This window comes from Callorhinus ursinus, unplaced genomic scaffold, assembly GCF_003265705.2.
Source record: "Callorhinus ursinus isolate GAN/ISIS: 27379988/994484 unplaced genomic scaffold, GSC_fseal_2.0 scaffold2, whole genome shotgun sequence".
Lineage (NCBI taxonomy): Eukaryota > Metazoa > Chordata > Mammalia > Carnivora > Otariidae > Callorhinus > Callorhinus ursinus.
This window is the reverse complement of record NW_027397064.1, coordinates 55,561,330-55,579,460: the sequence shown is the minus strand read 5'-3', so window position 1 is coordinate 55,579,460 and position 18,131 is coordinate 55,561,330. Positions and strand designations below refer to the sequence as shown.

General features: G+C 35.4%; 1 protein-coding gene across 13 annotated transcripts in view; it reads right to left on the bottom strand.

Moving 5' to 3' along the window:
• Window positions 1–18,131, bottom strand: part of ATF2 (activating transcription factor 2) — an 89,588-nt gene that overhangs the window by 53,978 nt on the left and 17,479 nt on the right. For 7 of the 13 annotated variants that reach the window (XM_073882136.1, XM_025849823.2, XM_025849850.2 and 4 more), the window contains 3 exons: window positions 8,883–8,958; window positions 6,704–6,773; window positions 760–856 (listed from right to left, as the gene is read on the bottom strand). In XM_073882136.1, the coding sequence (XP_073738237.1) occupies window positions 760–856; window positions 6,704–6,773; window positions 8,883–8,914 (199 nt within the window). In that variant the 5' untranslated portion in view covers window positions 8,915–8,958. Of the gene's footprint in view, window positions 1–759; window positions 857–6,703; window positions 6,774–8,882; window positions 8,959–15,659; window positions 15,695–18,131 lie in introns of all 13 variants that reach the window. The other 6 variants (XM_073882156.1, XM_025849841.2, XM_073882164.1 and 3 more) reach the window with 2 other exon arrangements.

The following is an 18,131-nucleotide window of genomic DNA, read 5'->3' as shown; positions in this document are numbered from 1 at the left end:
ATATTGTTTTATATAAAACTTTCTTTTCTTAGAACAATACTTATAAAATATACCAAATGCAGTAAAACTATGCATATCATGTGTGTGTCCAAATGCATAGATGTGTGTACATATATATTTAAATACCACAAAAGGGGCAGCTAATACAGCATGAAAGGACAATAAAACAATGCATGAAATTTTCTCTTTTCACATACTGTGAAAGATAATCATTTGCTTATGTGATACTGTATGTTCACAGGATCAAAACACACAAAAAAAGCATTGACTGAATTTAGGCCCTTTTACTGAGAGTATTTTTACTAACACAGATGTTTTAGTCCCAAAAGAAATACCAACAAAATTCTAGTGAACAAGTCTGCTAATTGATCTTTCTCCAACAGGAGGAGCGTGATCATTTCCTCTCTTCCCAAAGCACTGCAAACCAGGTGTAAAAAGCTAAAAGAAACATTGACTAAACATCACATTAGTTCAATTATCAATCAAATGTAAACTTTGGAGATGCTATAAATGCTCCCGGGGTTCTAATTAACTCCCACAAAACATTGATATCTACATTTGAAAACCACACAGAAAAGTGAAATGAATGGTCAGAAGTAAACATGGAAATGTAATGGGTAAAATACATGTTGCCAACATTTACTTTAAATGAAGTAATTGGAGTATCACCAGACTATATTATTTACAGAGAATACACAAAAATTGTGCACATTCCAGGTGAAATATGTATATAAGCTATTAATAAAAGCATATACTAACCAGCCACAATGACACTGTCATTACGTGCTGGACCAAATTTCAGTGTCATCTCATGTTTATGTTTATGGACAGCCAAATGATCCTCGTTGGTAAAACGCTGTGGCAAAAAGTTTTAAAATATAGTTAAGATTTTCAATTTGATCAAGTAAGTAAAATGATAAGGAAATTCATTTCCACAACATGTAAAACCACCATTAACAATGAAACAGTTTGTTAACTATAAAAGAATCTATTGTTAGTATAAACATACGAGACTTCAAATAATTATAGAAAACCCATTACCCAAGAATAAGCAATACTAATGTATTAATAAGTCACATACATCATTTGAGAGCATTTAAAAATTAAACCTGAAGCAAAGAAACTTCATATAAATTTCATTTGGACACTAAAAATAGACCACTACTGATTTCTTTTGCCATATCAAAGAACTATGTATTCCATGGTTCAGTGACACTTGAAGAAAGTACTGTATTTACACAGATTTCAGGTTACTTACCACTTTTAAAATGAGAATTCTCTCACAAAAATATTACCCCTGGACAAATTAAGTAGTAAATTAGGTTCTTTATGTTACCACATTAAAAAAAATGCTTTTTTTATAATCCAGCAAAGAAATAGCAACCAATACAACAAAGCAGTTCATTTTAAAATAATGTCTGACATCAACCTTTATGAAGATGCTCCTTATCAAGCAGCAATTATAACTGAAAATAAGGAGCACTTACATTTTATTTCAGAGCAATAATTATAAAATGCCAAATTAAGATATAAACTCTCTACCCTACATCCTTATAAATAGGGATGTTAAAATTATATATATTTGAACGTGGTTCCCCTAAACTATCCAAATGGGATTCCTGGGGTGCCTGGGTGGCTCATTTGGTTAAGCATCCGACTCTTGATTTCAACTCAGGTCACGATCTCAAGGTCGTGAGATTGAGCCTCGTGTCAGTGGGGCGGGGGCGGCTCACGTTCAGCGGGGAGTCTGCTTGAGAGTCTCTCTTTCTCTCCCCAACCCCTCTCCCAGCTTGTGCGTGCACTTTAAAATAAATAATCTTAAAAAAAACACCAAACAGATTCCTTCTCTTATGGAAATATTACCCCTGGACAAATTAAGTAAATCAGGTTCTTTATATTACCATATTTTTAAAAATGCTTCTTATAATCCAGCAAAGAAAGAACAACCAATATGATAACAAAGCAGTTCATTTAAAAATAATCCAGCTCTTTCCCAACCAAGTACTAGCTTTCTGTTGCTTTATCATTACAAGAATCCTTCCCAAATTTGGAGGAAGAAGTAGTTGTCTTTTCATAGACGGCCGAATAACAGCTCTTAGAGAATGAACATAGGTGTAGTTTATAGAATAATGTAGGCATTATTTCATTATTTTCCATTAGAGTTTTAAATATACGTGTATTACATTCCACACTAAAAGTATCTTAAAGCAGGATTCACTTTACGTCTAAAGAACCTAACAATGTAGTTTCTCCATGAAGGTAGTAATTAAACACTTGTGAATAAACGCATTTTGGTAGAGGTCATATTAACAGATAAGAACCTGGAAAGTTATCTCCTAGGAATTTATTCTACAACTATTCTCTGCTTGGATTGGTTTGACCACAAATATCCAAATCAAAGAGGAACCAGATATAGAATTGTACAAAACGTGAAAATGGTACCTAGATTGATCCTCAGTGAAAAGGAACAGCTAAAAGGGCCCTAAAAAAAATTCAGGATCATATGAATATTAAAAGGGTGAATGCAAGAAATATGAATTTACAAAGTTCCATATATGATCTATAGATCAAATTTACCAAAATGCTACTTATTAAGAGATTTTTGATATGATATTATTGATATACTTGGATAAAACACACTGAAACTGGCACTTGATAATAAATGAGTTTAACCTTAGCTATCACTTGAAATAATTTATTTACCTCTAACAAGAAACAAACAAAACAAAACCAATGTCAAAGGCCATCTTGTCAAAAGGCAGTCACCAGGAAAAGATATACATATACACATACATATACAGATATATATATATATGAATGAATGAAATAAACTTTTTCAACAAATACTTATAAAATAGCTACTACTATATGCTAAGATAAAATTTTTGCAGAATCTATTTGAATTGCTTTCTGAGCCAAATTAAAAAGTTTATTTTAAAAAATAAGTTTTGTAGAAAAATAATAGTAGTAGTAATAACAATATGTTAAACATATTAAATTCATAATTTCTTTCTTCCAGGCAATTTACAGCACAACTCCAATGCAAAATACACAGTATTTTGTTAAACAACAAGACTTTGAGCATACGGCTGAGTCAACAATGGGAAAGGCAGTCAAGAAAGGTAGGATGGATAACCATCTCTCTTATAAAGTTAAAAAGGAAGGGTAACCTGACAGATGGAAGGGAGGTAAACCAATTGCTTTTATAATGAAATGAAGCTCTGATATCTGAGAGATCTGTGTTTCTAAGGCTTGAACGCTCACCAGAACTGACTTCCTAAGAAGTCAGTCATTCTACATTTAATACATGCATTCCCATCCATGATATAGATTTTTTTTCCTATTTAACAGATTAAATAGGTACAACTAAGTTATAAAGCCATAAAGCCAATAGCTCATTTTACTGCTTCTTTTACTGGTTTGAAGGAATCTATTCAACATCAGGAAGTTACAGACACACATATTTACACACCTCCAGTGAAACTTTAGACTAAATAAAATGAATCTTTATGTCCTTTGTAAAACAGCTTATGATGTATAAACATTCTATGCAAGAAATAATTTTCAATGAACGCATCACCAAAAGCAAAGATATTAACACATAAAATAGAAGAGTTCCAATGTTAAATCAATCTTTCACTAAATTATCACACTTTGTCTCTTTCACCAAATTCAATGGAACATTACTTTAAAACAAATGTGATTAACAGAACTCTTTCTGTGAAATACCTAGTAGTGACTGAGGCACATAAAAACATTTTTAATAGCAAGAAAAAAAGTTAAAATTCTTTGCATTGATTTCTACAGGTCTCTCTCCAAAATAACATTATCAACAAAATGTGTTTTAAAAAATTTAAAATTTGAAAATTTAAATTTAAGTGCATTAAAGCTAAAATTCAAATTGGGAATAATATCAATACTTATGACAAAAAAATAACTTGTACCAACACCACCAAATTGGTGCTTCTAAAATCAATTCTTATTTGATCTTTCGATTTCCTCGGAAATATTATTCACAAAAAATTCTGGGAAGTGTAGTTTTTTTAGCCTTCTTGAATTTATAGAAAAATGAATATCTAGTATATCTCCAAAATATATGTCAAATGAGTCTATTTCTCTATATTGTCCACTATTAGCACCTAGACAAAGCCACCATTATCTCTCACCTGACAGCTGTCAGTCTCTACTCCCCGTTTCCACTCTTAGCTCAGTAATAGCTTTCATGGCTCTGTGAATAAAGCCCAAACACTTTATCACAGTTTACAAAGCCCTACAGGGTATGGACTATTTTATTCTACCTGACAGAATCTCTTACTCTTATCCTTGTTGGTCACTATATGCTCCAGCCACAAGAGTCATCTTTCTGATTTTAAATACACCCAAACCCATTCCCTCCTTAGAAACTTCATATTTGTTGTTCCTTCAGTTTGAAAAACTTCCTCCAGAGCTCTGCTCCTACATTTTCATGTCTTAATTCAAATGGCACCTTATCAGAGAGGCATTCCCTGACAAACCTATCTAAGTAGCACCAACCCTGTAACTTCCTATCTTTACCCTGGTTCAACAACTTTAGATATCTATCATGAAAATTAAGATCATAATGAGATACCACTACATCCTCACCATAATGACTAAAATTAAAAGACTATCCAGAACAATCTCAAAAAGGAGAACTAAACTGGTGAATTTACCTTACCTGACTGGAAGCATTACTGTAAAGCTAGAGTAATCAAGACATTGTGGTACTAGCATAAAAGTTGACAGACTGATGAAAGGAACAGAGTAGAAAGCTCAGAAATAGACCTACACATCTACCATAATTTGATTTTCAATAAAGGAGCTGAGGCAAATTAATGGAGAAAGAAAAATCTTTTCAACAAATGATGTTCAAATATCTGAAAAACCACGTGGAAAAATGAATTCAAGATGAAACAGAGGCCTAAATGAAAAAACAAGCTTTCAGAAAAAACAAAGGAGAATAATGCCTTTGTGACTTAAAGGTAGGCAAAGATTTCTTAGACAAGTCACAGAAAGCAACAACCATAAAAGAGAAAAAATTAATAACATTAGACTTCATTAAAATTAAAAGATCTGTGGATCAAAAGCTCTTATCATGAAAACTGAGATGCAAACCATAGACTTGGAGAAACTATTTGACAATGGACTGGTATCCAGGATATATAAAGAACTCTTACAAGTTAATAATTAAAGGAAAGACAACCTGACTTTTAAAAACAGCAAAAGATTTGAAGAGATATGTCACAAAAAAAAAATGCAAATGGCCAATAAGCACATGAACAAGTGCTCATCTTTTCATCAAAGAAATGCAATTTAAAACCACATGATATATCACTATAAACACAAGGAAAATGGCTACAATTAGAAGACTGCCAACATCAAATGTAGGCAAAGAAATGGCACAACAAGACTCAAACACTCCTGGTGGAAATGTAAAGTGCATCCATTTTGGAAAACAGCTTGGCAATTTCTTCAAAAGTAAATATATATCTAACATATGATCGCATCATTTCATTCCTATGCATTTACCCAAGAGAAAAGAAAGCATGCATCCATACCAAAGACTTGTACACAATTATACCAGGTTTATTTGTAATAAGTAAAAATTGGAAATAAGCCAAATGTCCACAACTGCATAATAATGAAATATTACTCCTCAATGAAAAGGAATTAACTACTGGTCACATAACATGGGGAAATCGCAAATTAATTATAAGGAACAAAAGATGCCAGACAAAAGTACATACTGTGTGACTCTACACAAAATTCTAGAAAATGCAAACTAATCTATAGGGACATAGGCAGAGTAGTACTTTACAAAGGCAGAAGCGGTAACAACTGGGCATGACAAAACTTTTGGGGTGAGGAGTATGTTCTCTATCTTAATTATGGTGATAGTTTTATGAGCATATATACATTAAAACATGAAATTGTATAAGTATGTGCAGTATATCAATTATACCTCAATTTAAAACATCAGCTAAAGAAAACAAGTAAGAACCAATGAAACACTAATGCTTATTTATGATTTATAGTTTGTATATTTAAGTACTCTGTAATTTGGCTACACACTAAATTTATTCTTTCATTTCTTGTGTCAATAAGTTATTTTAAAGTTAGAATTATTATAACAGCAACAGATTAATAATTTAATGGCCTATTAAAAACACTGAAATATTATTTTCTGATACAATGTAGAAAGATTATTTTCTGAAAATGCTTTCATACATGCTCTGAAGATGTTAGACTTAGGTACATTAAGAACATTAATGCATTAGTGACACTGTCAGAGGTAAATATTAGTTAATTTCATAAGAGTTCAGCAAGTAATATAATTTTCAAACAAGATAATGTATATTTGATTTCCAACTAAGCAATTTACAATTATTTTCAACCAATAATGGTCAAATGAAGATACTATTAAGCCCTGGATTTTGTCTAGGTATTCACCTTTCCATTACAAGACTTCTAACTTTCTTTTTCCATATTAGATTGTGTTTTTAAAAACTCAAATATACTACTGAGGAAAAAAGTTTCTTCCCCAAATTTTTCTGGGTTACTTACATTCTAACTCCAAAATTTTAAAAAAAATTGTAGGAGAATCCTTTTAATGACAACATAAACTTTCATCAGTGTTTTAATAAATATGAATATACAAAATGACTTAAAGTAATTTATATATTACCTGGCCACATCCAGGGGCAGTGCATAGAAAGGGTTTGTCATCACTCATATTCCACAGGTCCTTGTACTGCCTATAATAAAACATTAAGCAATGGCTTAGTGTCTTACAGTACAGATTTTTATTTATTTGTTTTTAAAGAGCATTTATTTTTGAGAGAGAGAGCGTGCGCACGAGCAGGGGGAGGGGCAGAAAGAGAAGCAGACTCCCTGCTGAGCCAGGAGGCCGATGTGGGATTCGATCCAAGGACCCTGGGATCATGACCCGAGCTGAAGGCAGACGCTTAACCAACTGAGCCACCGCACCTTGACAGTATAGATTTTTAAATAAAGAATAATTTTAAATGTAATATTATATGATTTTCACTAAGCTTATCACTTTTTCTATTTCAGTGTGAAATAAAATACTTTTACTGACATTTTAGCCCTATTTCCCTTCCATCTTTTTATAATGAGTAGACAAATACATGTAACATGCAGATTTCACACTATAGAAAAAAAGGGTTAGGAACCTTGGTCTATCAGGCTAAATCTTTCCTGTTCAATAATTTAAGTGAATAAAGAATGAAATAATTGGAAAATCACTTTAATGTCCAATGAAATAATGGATCTAGGTCGCATGATAAAACCATTAAGAAAAAAAGGTGGCGGGAGCTTTATAATGAACTCACAGGTCAATCTTAAAATTAACATCACTAAGAGTGGGACAATTAGACATTATGTGCCACCTGATATGAAAAAATAGAAAGCATGAGAAGTTTTCGGGGGGGGGGGGGGGTGGGGGGGGGGGTGGGGGGGTGTGTGCGTGCGTGCGTGTGCGTGTGTGTGTGGACAGTATGCAGAGTCAAACCTGAACTTAATCAAGCATCTCTAGATTCAGCTACAGGAAATACAGGAGAAACCTGTCAACACTATCTGGAAGCAGTCAGCCAAATTCTGTAAGACAAAGACCTGGTCACTTCAACAAATAAATGTAATGGAGAACAAAAAAAGAGAAGAGTAGATAGAAACTGTTACAGATTAAAGAAGATTTAATAAACATACTAACCAGGGGTGCCTGGGTGGCTCAGTTGGTTAAGGGGCTGCCTTAGGCTCAGGTCATGATTCCAGGGTCCTGGGAGTGAGTCCTGCATTGGGCTCCCTTCTCTGCAGGGATGTCTGCTCTCCCTCTCCCTCTGCCCCTCCCTGTCACTCGTGTGCTCACTTCACTCTCTCTCTCTCAAATAAATAAATAAAATCTTAAAAAAAAATAAACATACCAACGAAATGTAAATCCTTTTTGGATCCTGATTTGAACAAAATAACTATAAAAAGAAATCTGTGAGTAAAGATTATTTTCCTATATTTGATTTAGACTTAAAGTTCCCAATCATTCTTTGCAACAACTTGTAGGTTTTAAATTTTGTCTTCGCTTTCTTTCTAGAAATTATATATAACAACTGTATTTGACTCAATTAAAAATCTGGAAACATTGTTTCTTTTTCAACATTAGCTTGTTAACCATTCCAAAGCAATGTTTCCCAAAGCATCTTCAACAGGGATGACAATAGTTATTATAGAAAAAAGGTATGTAATCAAACAGTTTTGGGAAATGCTGGAGTACATTTTCTTTTATAGGACTTTTCAGAGCCTTTAATATGTTCACGTGAAATGACTAGAGGAGCACCTAGAATATGGCATTTTTGACACATCCATTTGCTATTCAAAATGCTTTTTCATAGAACATCTCATGGGACTAGTATTATTTGGAACTCTAGAAATCAAACCCTAAAATATGTTTATGTTTGTCATAGTTAAGTGCATTTTGATGTTCTATTTGATAATTTAAAGACATAATAGGGGGTGCCTGGGTAGCTCAGGTGATTGAGCATCTGACTTTAGCTCAGGTCATGATCTTGGGGTCCTGGGATCGAGCCCCGCTGTTGGGTTCCCTGCTCAGCAGGGAGTCTGCTTCTCCCTCTCCCTCTGCCCCTTCCCGTGTTTGTGCTCTCTCTCTCAAATAAATAAAATCTTTAAAAAAAAAAAAAGACATAATAGGACTAGCAGCTAAACTAATATACTGGGTAAGTTTTTTTTTTAATTATTGAAAAAAATACTGAAATATTTATCAAGAAATAACTATGAAAATTTTTATGATCTAAAATATGAAAAATTGGTAAACATACCAAATACTGCATACATACCTGGCAGAATTCACATGTAACTTGAATTTCATTAAGTTGAACAACTTATCACGTCCTCTTTTTCATGGCAAGGATACTGAAAAACAAAGTGGTTTCACACTGTTAAAAATAGTTTTGAAACACTACTTGAAACACGAGAAATAAAAACACATGAATAATTTTACTCTACTGCCAACCCCAAACCCTGTCACTCTTAAGAAGCTTTACAAGAGGTAAGAATGCTGCTCCTACAAAACGAACACCCACATGAATGTCTTAAACATAGGTATGTACATATCCAACTCCATCACAGACGGTAAAAGGAAAAAAACATTTAATTCAGCCTTAGAGCTGTGGTTGAAAGGCAGCTATTAAAAGAGTAAAACTCCTGACTTTGGAAGTCTGATGAAAAGGAGGAGATGCAGCATTTTAGAACATCTATTTGGAAACTCTTTAACTTCTTAAAATATAGTCAGAGGTGATCAAGTTCTCAGCCTAATTCATCAAAATTCTATTTGTCCTGTAATACAATTGGTCTACATAAGCATCTCCCTCTTCACAGCCTTCTAACTTATTTATTTGATATTAGGGTTTTTTTCTTTAAGATTTATTTATTTATTTGAGAGAGAGAGAAAGGGAAGGTGCAGAGGGAGACAATATCCACTCCCTCTGAGTGCAGAGTTGGACATGGGGCTTGATCTCACAACCCATGAGATCAGAAGCTGATGAGTCGGATGCTTACCCGACTGAGCCACCCATGCGCCGCTGGTATTAGTTTAAGAACAAGTACATGTTGAAACTATCCAGGTCAGTGGCCCATTTTAAAAAACTCTGCTGGGGTGCCTGGCTGGCTCAGTTGGAGGAACATGCAACTCTTGATCTCGGGGTTACAACTTCTAGCCCTATGCTGGGTGTGGAGATTACTAAAAAAATAGTAATAATAAATAATTCTGCAAATACTTCATCTTACATTCACTGAACTCCATCCAGTGGTGAAGAGGAACTATATGCTTATTCAAATAAGACAGTGATGCATAGAGAAAAAATTATTTTTCATAATTTTGCTTATAAATGTGGTATCAAGAATGTCTTGCTCGGAAAAACTGGACAACTCCTGTGGGGAAATGTATAAATAGCCACAGTTCTGAGTCTTGGAGGTATGGGTAATTTGGTATAGGAGATAGGAAGAAGAGTTTTTTCCCTGGTTTCCAGGCAAAACTTATATCTGGTAGGGTTCTATTCCTCCATTCACATCCAACTTTACCATGCTGCCCGTGATAAAAGGGAAAAGCACTAGAATAATCCAAAGGAAATCTATAAAAGTTATGCTTCTGTCATTACCCATAGAATGTGAGCTTAATGAGGGCAAGGAACTTAACTTTGGGTTAACTACCTAAAACAGTGCCCACCTCACAGCAGCATTTACTCATTAAATATTAAGGAATGAATAAATAGCCATATGATAGGAACAAATCAAGACTTGTTCAAGACTAAGTAAGTTTAGTCTACCTCAAAAAACTCTTCTAAAACCAGTAAGAAAATGCAGTTCATATTGCTATGAAAAATCAAAGCAAAATTTAAATTCACTAAGTTCAAGGAACATTTAAACACCAAATATATGCCAAGACACAAAGATGAAAAAACAGTCCCTGCGCCTGAGAGACTTTTAGTCTAGCAGAAGAAAGGAATACAGAAATATAATTTCAACTCCTTTGGTAAAAATAAAAGTTAACACACTACGAGAATACACAGGTAGTGCAGGGACCAAACTGAGAGTTCCAGGAATGCTTTCTGAGGGAATGAGGCCGTGGTACCCTTTTCTCTCTCATCTTTTCCACTCCCCCACCACACTGTCCCCTTTCTCTATGAAAGAAGTTCCTTACCTACACATCAGCTTATTTCCTATAAACCAATAAAAATTCCCATTCCTTATTACTATTTTCTAAAACCTAGCTGAGGTAGTTGTAAATACAACAGCTGAAGCACCCTCAGACATAAATGATGGTATTTGTTTTAGGAGGCTTAAATGTTATCTCTTCCTTAAACTGAATCTCAAGCCTCTACATCTAGGTTTATGTCCCCCCCTTTTTTTTTAAATAAAGATTTTATTTATTTGAGAGAGAACACAAGTCAGGGAGGGGGATGCAGAGGGAGAGGGAAAAGCAGACTCCCTGCTGAGCGGGGCTCATTCCAGGAGCCTGGGATCATGACCTGAACTGAAGGCAGATGCTTAACTGACTGAGCCACCCAGGTGGCTTATCTCCCTTTTACAGTAAGGTTGGAAATATGCTCACAGGGAAAGGAGGCTGTTAAACTCTAAGTTGTTGGAGAATTCAATGACTTTAGAGAATTGTTAATATACCACACCACTCTTTGGCAAGCATCCAAACCTATACTGGTAGGAGAATCACTGTCATAAAGAATACACAAGAGGGTTTTAGACAAAATTTAAAAGTCCTTTGGTTTCTCTAATCTCAGTCTTAACTCTTCTAACAGTCCTTTATCTTCCTTGCCCTCATGATCTGGTGCCATCGGTTTCTTCTTTCAATCAACAAATATTTGAGTGTCCACTTTGGGCTTGGCACTCTGCCAGATGCTAGGGACGTAGTGGTGAACTAAGATAGGTACCTGCCCTCAAGAAGCTTCCAGGATTGTGAGGGCGTTCACATCAGCTAATCAAGCATGTGGTGCAGACTTCTTTCCAGGTTCCTAAGACAATTCCATGTGTAAACATGCACATGTTCCCCTCAAAATGTTTCTCTATTTCACTGCTCTAAGGCATTTTATTTTAGAACCCCAAGCTTTAAGGTATACTTTGAATGTTGATATATTTTGAATTTTGTTACAACATAGCCAGAGCAAGTTCCACTATTAGGTATCCCACATAAATGATCAGTCTTACATAATTCTAAAAAAACCTTTAAGGCAGAAGCTTGGGGTTCAGAAGGAGGTCATTGCTATTTCCTGATAATATGAACTAAATTATACCCACTGAACTAAGACATAGTAAGGAACTTTAAATTTGCTCCCATAAAAATACAGAAGAGCAAAAAGAAAAAATAAAAGTCACCTAAAATATCATTTATTGTTCAACATATATTCCAGTCTTATTAATGTATGGAGATATGTAGCTTTACAAATTGTAAAAGCAGGGTTACAACTCTCTTTAAAATACAATTACCTAAATTCTGCCACATCATTAAATAGTAGTATCATTAAATATTAGATGTTATTTTTAATGGCTATATAGTATTCCCTCATATAGGTTATGATTTATTTTTAACTAATTCTCTGTCAGTGGATTTTTTTTTTTTTTTGCTTAAACCACTATTATTAGTGGATTTTTATCATCAACAAATATCCTTGATAACAAATCTTTGTGCAATATCTATAATAATTTTCACAGAAGGAATTTCTAGAAATGAAATGAAATGACTAGTTTAAGGAGCCTAGCACCTCTGGCATGTCTTCTAGGGCCAGTGCCATGCGGTGGTGGCCTGGTGGAGCAGGTCAAGCTGGAGGCAGGCATGGAGAGGACCAAGGTCTCCCAAGTGGCTGCAGAGCTTCAGTAGTACTGCATGCAGAATGCCTGCAAGGATACCCTGCTGGTAGGTGTTCCAGCTGGAAGCAAACCCTTCCAGAAGCCCAGATCCCGTGCTTTATTATAAAGGCTTGTAGGAAAGAAGCTCACTGAGGATGTATTTAAGTATGAAGTGATGAATGACTGCTTCCAAATCTCAAGAAAACACTTTTCTCCAGCCAAATGACTTTTAGGTATTTCAGACTTTTCTGGTGGTCTGGTCCTATAGTCAAAATTCTACAGAAACTGATGAGTTTCTATTCAGATAAGGAAACTGGATGAAGGAACAGATCATGTACCTTATATTCTTGATCTAGTCCCAACTAACTAACCTTGACAAATGAGGTCCCAAAGGGTGACTTACTCCAGGTAAGAAATGGGACAATAACATTTTTAATGCTATACTGTGTTTGCCAGCTGGTATGCCTTGCTATACATGATGTATATCAACTGTTATAGCTTGCTATTCTATGCCTACCAACAATACAGAAACTTTATGTGAGCCACTTCTAAAAAAAAGTAGTGCAGAAAGACCCTTTAGGACTTTTAGAATTATTCAACAAACCTATCAAATAAAATCACAAATATGAGATGCCAATAAGAAAATAGGAAAGAAGAACAAGGAACAACGAATAAAAGAAAATGGGAGAAATTAACTAGCAAACCATTTCTTGTAACTTAAAATACAAAAGCCAAGCCTCCATAAAAAACATATATAAGGATGTCTTCATGAAAAGCAGCTTAGACAGGCTATTGGGGAGCAGACAGTCCAGAGTGTCACCGCTGGGGAAAAGAGAGAAAATTGTTCATGGGAATGGAGAGTAGCTGGAGGGAAGTAGGAGGAGGCAACCATATGAGGTGAGGGATAGAGATGGTACCAGTCCAGCACAGGATACCAGGGCCCAAGCTGGAGAACATCTATGTGATGAGGAGGAGTGGGCCTGGTAGCAACAGGTGATTCATTATATACACACATAGGGATTGACAGAGTACAAAGATATATCGAGGATGTAGTGGGTAAAGGCAAATTCACACTATAGGTGAAGGTAATTATACAGAATGAATCTTGGTAATCAGATGAAATTTGGAGATACTGGTATGAACTCATGACTTTCAACAGAGATATAAAGGTACAAAAATAGAGATATGAAGGTATATATGATAATATATGCATATATGTTCATATATTTCCCTAGCTGTGTCTACTGAGAACACTGATACCCTCAAAGCAATATACCCGCTAGGCACCCAGATCTTGATGTCTAAATACCATTCTTTACCAAAAGGAACCTGGGCTCCTTCAAGAATTGTCTGGCTCCAGGGCTAGGGTAGGGCAAGTACAGGATGGGCCTTGAATATCTTTTGCAAGAAAATAAAGAAGGACTTGGTTACGAATTTGGCCATAAAGTAGTCAAATCTGAACAATTTAAGAATCAAAATAAATAATGATAGTAATGGATCATATTGTGAATAAAATTGGATTCCATTAATCCATACTGATATAAAAGAATAAATTCAACATTCAATAAGACAGGACATTTATATCCTCCAAAATATTTCCTGATAAAATATATTTTAATTACAAAAGTCTTACAAATATTACCTTACTCAGATGATCCAAGTTAACAAAATCAGAAATAAGGAAAACCAGTATCATGTACTCCAATAGGACGCAATGAGAAGGGACATAGCATCACTTCTATGACAGTCATGTCAAAGATATATAAACCTGAATCTAATCATGAAAAATATTACACAACCCCAAATTGAACTAAACTCTTCAAAATAACTGGACTTTAATCTTCTAAGGTGCCCAAGTCATCAAACTCAAGGAAAGACTGATGAACTATTTCAGATTAAAAAAGATGAGTGATACATGACAACTAACTGCAATGTGAATTTGAGACAGAAATCTTTTGCTATAAAAGGACATTATTGGAACAACTGGCAAAACTTAAATGTGATTTGCAGATTATCTAATCTGCAATAGATCAATGTCAATTTATTGATTTTCAGGGATGTACTGTGGTTTTGTAGGAAAATGTCTTACTGTAGAAAATAAAGTATTTGGGGTAATGGGACATCTTGCTGGCAACTCACTCTTAAAAGGTTCTGAACTAAAAAATTAAAAATGGAAAACTTATAGAAGTTTAAATTATAGTCATTTGCACTATAATAATATACTATATAATTAGTGTTATGTAGTGTTTAGGAGTAGTTATGAGAAAAATACTACAAAACATGGATTCTCTAACGATTCTCTGCTTGTTTCTGGTTTATAACTTTCATGTTATTGGATGTCAAAGAGTAAAAAAATTGCTTCTATACTGCAAGGTTAAGAGCAAACAGAATCATGACAGAACAATTACCATATATGAATAAAAACTCAAGAGATATCAATTATTTGTCCAATTAGTTCCTTTTTTTTTTTAAATATGGAATGTGTTAAGCAAGGTGATCTTTTAGGTCATATCAGAATTCAAAATGGCATGGGAATAGTATCATTCAAATGATTCAGCTGATAAAAATACTTCGTGTTTCTTCAACCTCTATCAGAAACGAGAAAGAAAGAAACCAATTTACTTCATAGAAAATAGGGTGGGTAAATGAAGCTTTAAAAATGGGAGGGAGTGGGGTACTTGGCTGGCTCGGTCAGTGGAGCATGTGACTCTTGGTCTCAGGGTTGTGAGTTTGAGCCCCACATCGGGTACAGAGATTACTTAAAAATAAAATCTTTTTTTTTTTTTTTTTTAAGATTTAATTTATTTGACAGAGAGAGACACAGTGAGAGCAGGAACACAAGCTGGGGGAGCAGGGGAGGGAGAAGCAGGCTTCCCGCCGAGCAAGGAGCCCAATGTGGAGCTCGATCCCAGGACCTTGGGACCATGACCTGAGCTGAAGGCAGATGCTTAACAACTGAGCCACCAGGCACCCCTTAAAAATAAAATCTTAAAAAAAAATGGGAGGGAGCAAGTCAATTTCTGGTGATTAACTTCAAAAATTTCTAGATTCTTTTTTTAATTAAAAAAATAGTTCACGTTTTTTTATTTAAGTGATCTCTACACCCTGTGTGGACTCGAACTCACAACTCTGAGATCAAAAGTCGAACTCTCTTCCAACTGAGCCAGTCAGGCACCCCAAAAATCTCCGGATTCTAAAATGTTAATTTTACTGATCCTCTAGTTAGCCATAGAACTATAAATGTTATAATTTCTTACCTTTAAAGCATGTACTCAAGTTTCAAAGCAGATTTCTAAAATATGGATAATACTAAATGTTACATACAATGTATAGCATTCCCAAACACTTCTAATACAACTACTTTATAAAATGTATTTGGAAAATATCTGACTGCCTATTTTGTACCTTATGCCATATTAAGAATAAGAGATATGGACCCTCTTACACTGTTGGTGGGAATGCAAGTTGACACAGCCACTTTGGAAAACAGTGTGGAGGTTCCTCAAAAAATTAAAAATAGAGCTACCCTATGACCCAGCAATTGCACTCCTGGGTATTTACCCCAAAGACACAGATGTAGTGAAAAGAAGGGCCATATGCACCCCAGTGTTCATAGCAGCAATGTCTGCAATAGCCAAACTGTGGGAAGAGCCGAGATGCCCTTTAACAGATGAATGGATAAAGAAGATGTGGTCCATATATACAATGGAATATTACTCAGCCATCAGAAAGGATGAATACCCAACTTTTACATCAACATGGATGGGACTGGAGGAGATTATGCTAAGTGAAAATAAGTCAAGCAGAGAAAGTCAATTATCATATGGTTTCACTTATTTGTGGAACATAAGAAATAGCAATGGAGGACATTAGGAGAAGGGAAAAATGAAGGGGGGGAAATCGGAGGGAGAGATTAACCATGGGAGACCATGGACTCTAAGAAACAAATAGGGTTTTGGAGGGGAGGGAGGTAGGGGGATGGGTTAGCCCAGTGATGGGTATTAAGGAGGGCATGTACTGCATGGAGCACTGGGTGTTATACGAAAACAATGGATCATGGATCACCACATCAAAAACTAATGATGTATTGTATGGTGACTAACATAAAATAATAAAATTAAAAAAAAAAAAGAAGAGATAATGGAAAGAAAAAAAGAATAAGAGATATGGTCCTTTCCCTCAAAATCAGATTAGTAAGAACAAACAAGTATAATTCTGTGATATATATATAATAATAAAGATATACACAGGCACTATGGGAACATAGGGGATTAAGATTATGGAGCTGGTCATCTCTCCTCAGCACCCACACTTCCCTCTTAGACAGCCTGATTACCAGTGAAGGGAAATCCTAGAATATCCAGGACCCAGACATACCTGCCTCAGGTGAACCAGGGAGACACCAGGGGAGACACCTAAGTTAAGCCAATCAGATTACCTCTTCAGGAAATTTGTAAAAAGAAAAAAAGCCAAACAAAGGTGGGCAGCAAAGATTCCAAATCATACTCCAGACTGGTAGACATTTACTATCATATTCATACTGATAAGAAATTAATGAAACCCAGAAGAGAGCAGGCACAGAAAAAGAGATGAGAAACCATGCAGCCAAGAAGCAAAGTAGTTTCTGTAATGCCTGCCTATGCTTTCTGTGACTGAATCATGCAAGTCTTCTATATTCTGAGTATGAGCTCTCTCTCTTTTTTTTTAACCTGAATTTATCCAATTAAGTTTCTAACCCCTAAGACAAGTACATTGCCAAATGTGGAGAGAGGGTCTGGGAAGGCTACTACTGAAGGAAGTAATGCCTGAGTGTAGTCTCAAAGGTAGAGGCATCAGGCAGTGAGGGATGATGTTTTCAGCAGAGAAGACAGCAAGCAGAATCGCAATGAAGCAGAAGTACACTGAGAGATCTTTAAGAACTTCTGATGGCTGAAGCATGGGGACATAAGGCTGAAGGGAAGAGAGATAAGGCCAGAGAGAGAAGCGAATCCTGAAGGGCCTTTATTACCCTGGCAAGGAGTTTGGATTCCACCCTCACCACCCCCATCCCACTGCTACTCTCAAGTTATAAATACAAGCTTGTGCCAAAATGTTGAGCTAAGCAAGTTTTTCACATTTTTAAATGGGCGGGGGTGGGAGGAGAATAAGCAACATAGACCATATGTGGCCCCTATAAAGTCTAAAATATCCACTATCTGGCCCTTTAAAGAATAAGTGTGCTTAACTATGCTGTAAAAAAAATGGAAAGATTTTATGATGCTGAACTAGATAATCAAAGGGAAATTTCTGCAAGATCTAATAGAAGTATGGAGGATGGATTAAAGGCCAACACTATGCATAAGAAAGCCAGTACAAATTACTGCTAAATTCAGAAAAGAGAATGATGATTTGCACACCAACAGTACCCGTCAAAATGAGAGGAAAGGACCAGTTATAAAATAAATGTTTAGGATATGGCCTCAAATCTGTAACACTGCCTCCACACCACTGCATATGGACTGACCTCTGCCTTCTACCCCTTATGCTACTCCTTAATCCCTTGGCTCTAGACTCATGCAGGCTTTTAATCCAAACCATCTCTCCGCCTAGAATGCTCTCACTTCCCACCTACCCATCTTTCTTAGTAAACACTGTTCACCCTCCATCCACTATCTCTCTACCCTTAAGTTCAGATCACTCATTTACTTAGTCATTTAAGTCAATAAATATTTACTGAGTACGTGCAAGAG